The sequence below is a fragment of the Triticum aestivum genome, chromosome 1B, assembly GCF_018294505.1.
Source record: "Triticum aestivum cultivar Chinese Spring chromosome 1B, IWGSC CS RefSeq v2.1, whole genome shotgun sequence".
In the NCBI taxonomy this organism is placed as follows: Eukaryota; Viridiplantae; Streptophyta; class Magnoliopsida; order Poales; family Poaceae; genus Triticum; species Triticum aestivum.
In genome coordinates, this window is record NC_057795.1 from 468,854,617 (window position 1) to 468,858,133 (window position 3,517).

Here is a 3,517-nt window from a genome sequence, read left to right on the forward strand (position 1 = left end):
CGTGGCGTCGTCTCGGCCTCGCGTGACCTTTCGAATGCACCCCCGGCACAGGTGGTGTTGTGGCGTTGTGCACTCTCGGATGCGTGAAGCCTTTCGATTGCGTCGATGGTGCAGTGTCTTGGCTTGGTCGGCTGGCCAATGCCGTTCGATCACATTGGTGGTGCTTTGTGTTGTGCTGGGATGTGTCTTCCCTCTTTGTTCTCCCCTGTTTGTATGTTTGGAGTATTCTGTTTTTGCTTTATCTCTTCTTCCGTGTCCCCCTGTAATTCTGGTTCATTTGAACCCATCTTGCAAAAAGGCTGCAAAGCCTTATAGGCAAATGAATATAATTCAGGTGGTGGAGGGGCTCCCCCTCCTCCCCCGGTGAAAATTCAAAAAAAAAAAAAAGAACAGGGGTGTCTCTCCAGAATAAACCTTACCATAAATAGGGGTGTCTCTCTAGGATAGACCTTACCATATGTAATACATATTACTGTACGTGAATAGATCGACATTTTAGCCCAAATAGCAAGTTCATGATCCCACCCACATAATCCATTTTTTACGCATCATTACAGACTTGAACTTGCAAATGGCCGACCTACACACACCTCTGTTCGATACACATCAGCACTATATCTAGGGAGGGGAAATAACAAGTGCAAGTTCTCTACACTGGATAACACGGCGACATTTATTTATTTGAAAGAACCAGAGACTTCATAGTTCATTCATATGAGTAGTGGAAAGAGTAAGACGTAAACATCAACACAGGGTTCGTTCCATTGTGATGTTTGTCACGCACAGAGTTATCGGGATAATCAATCTAAAAAGCACAAACAGTTAAAAGAACTGGTTGAACATACAAGATCAAGAAACTTCAATACTGACGCAGTCTCTATACAACAACAAACCATCTACTCCCTCCGTCCCAAAATAAGTGTCTCAACCTTAGTACAAATTTGTAATAGCTATGGTACAAAGTTGAGACAGTTATTTTGGGACGGAGGGAGTACTATGTTTCTAGATTTTAATAGGCTGCAGGATGCAAAATGATAGATGTTAAACTACAAATGTAGTTGATACTCAGTAACATGGGCTACCAATAGGGCAAAACTGTCCTCGGAAGTACTGTTAGAATCATGAATCATGACTTGATCTTTAACATTGGCACTAGAAACATAAGCCTAATCTAGAATTATATCATTCTAGAAGACCAGCCTATTTGAATCCTTCAAATTTGATCTTACCCTGATATGCCTTAACAACATCTGGCACATCATCAGCATGCCTCAACACATACCTGGTCTCGAAATAACTGGAACTGCCAAGCAATGCCTGAAGCAATTTGATATCTCTCCGAATCCTCCCCTCCCTCATCAACACACTCAGCACGGCGCACCTCGGCAGGATGCACTTCTCCAAGCCATAGCCTAGAACTACAGGCCGCGCAATTACATCACTTATTCCAAGCTTCAGCTCGTCCAGCAGGAATCGGACCTTCTTTTTTATGCTCTCATCGGTGAAAAGGAATATCGTGGGCTGCGTCTTGAAGGCCTGCAGCAACTCACCCTCTGACAGCCCGAAGCTCTGGTAAAATGCCATTTTCCGCAGCCATGAGCCCCTCTTAACACCGGACATCGCACGGAAGCAGTAGAGGAAGCGTGGGTCCAAGACGGACATGCCCATCGCCTTGAGTTCCTCAAAGATTTCGCTGATGCGATCCGGTGACGACAAGAGCACGCCCAACCGGATGACGAGCAGCTTCGAAATGTCGGCCTCTGTGAGGCCGCCGCGGCGGAGAGCTTCCACGGCGGGGCGCATGTTGTTGTCGAGGTCCACAGCGAGGCCTCGGGGGACGCGGTGAAAAGCGCGGCGGAGGTCGTCGTCGCTGCCGATGATCCCGCGGAGGAACTGGATGGCGGGGACGAGGTGCTTGTCGAGGCTGCGTGCGAGCAGCAAAGGCTCGGTTGCGAGCTTGTGGGTCTCGAAGCCTAGGGAGGCGAAAAAGTCGAGCTTGGGGCGGAGGATCCGCTCGGGGTCAGCGACGAGGATAACCGGGGCGCTGCGCAAGGTCCGGACGATGTCCGCGTCGGTGAAGCCGTAGACCTTGAGGAGAGCGCGCACGGCGTCGGCCTTGTCGGTGGAGCGGATGCGGAGGTGTTGAGCGGTGGTGGCCGCGCCAGCGGCGGCGGGGGAGAGGCCGCACGAGATGAGGTAGGAAACGGTGTCGGGGCAGGGCTCCGAGCTTGGGACTTCGGCGACGGCGGGCGAGGTGTAGCAGTGGGCGAGAGGGATGGTGCCAGGGATGAATTCGAGGGGGTTTGTGCCGCCGCCGCGGCCAGCGATTTGATGGATTCGGAGGGCGAGCCGCCGCTGGCAGATGGAGGCGAACATGATGGATGGGGCGGACTAGTGTGGGAGGGGCGGCCTCCGGGGGAGATACCTTAAAAAAGACAAGGGAGCCGGATACCTTCGCGGATTTGGAAAAAAGTTTACCAAAATGTGCCACTTATCAATTCGGCCCCCGCGGCTCCGCGACCGGCGATGGCCGACGAGCGCCACCAGGTTCCTTCACCACTGCCCCATGCCGCTCGTTTCTCTCGCTCTGCTCGCCATCCCCATCTCATCTCTCCTCTCGACCGCTATGCAGAATGACGCCTCCGCCGCCGTCCATCGTCGGAAATGCCGCCTCCGACTCCTCAGGATCCCACCATTCCCGAACTGATCTACAAGTCCTGCCGCACACGCGGGAAGGGGGTGCGGCGGCGGCGGACATGGCCATTGGCGACCTCCACATTCCCTCACGCCCGCTCCCGTTTAAGGCCCAGCTCGTCCCCAAGCCGCTCCGCTTCCACCGCAACCTCACCGCCACCGGGAAGGCCTGTTTTGAGACGCAGCGCAAGCCGTCGTTGGTGGATCCCTTCCCCGTTGCGCCAATGAGACAGTGATACTGCCTCTTCTCCGGTGGCAGCCCACTCCATGTCTGTGTTGCGGTCGTCGCGGGGGTGAACAGGGGATCTAGGACTCTGACTGGTTCGCAAAAAGCTGGTGAGGTTTCTGCTCGATCCCCAATGCAGAGGACAGTGTGGTGAACATGTAGTGGACAGTGGTTTTGATTTTTAGGAATGACTTATTTGATTGTTGCTGCTATTCTTTTTGTAATTGTGCGGTAGCATAGCAAATTATCATCTATAGGAATGGTATATTTACATTATACATATCATATTTTTAGTTGTGTTGTCATGACAAATTAACTTTCGATTAGTTTGGTCGATGTTTTTGCCATGTGAACTTAGTTTTTGCCAGGGCAAAGTTGAGGTCTATATCATTGATATGATGAAGAGGATTCCACAGAGGGGTTGGCTGGATGTGTTTGAAGTCAACAGAGCGACAAGGTCGATGTTGTGGTGCGATGGTACCAGTATGGTGACCGAGTCCGAGCAGCGATGAATTTGGCGCATAGATCCGTCGAGTGATCGCGTAACTTGTGTAAAAAATGGCACAAGCCAACGAAACAATTTCTTGAGGAAATTTG

General features: G+C 51.7%; 2 protein-coding genes across 2 annotated transcripts; one reads left to right on the top strand and one right to left on the bottom strand.

The window, feature by feature from the left end:
* Positions 1-835: 835 nt before the first annotated feature.
* Positions 836-2,519, bottom strand: LOC123092780 (uncharacterized). The gene has a single exon (XM_044514611.1). It carries the CDS (start codon positions 2,374-2,376, stop codon positions 1,201-1,203), a length of 1,176 nt encoding a protein of 391 aa, XP_044370546.1. The 5' UTR covers positions 2,377-2,519; the 3' UTR covers positions 836-1,200.
* Positions 2,419-3,213, top strand: LOC123092791 (uncharacterized). Its single transcript, XM_044514623.1, has 2 exons — positions 2,419-2,547; positions 2,633-3,213. Exons 1-2 carry the CDS (start codon positions 2,483-2,485, stop codon positions 2,928-2,930), a joined length of 363 nt encoding a protein of 120 aa, XP_044370558.1. The 5' UTR covers positions 2,419-2,482; the 3' UTR covers positions 2,931-3,213.
* The last annotated feature ends 304 nt before the right edge of the window (positions 3,214-3,517 follow it).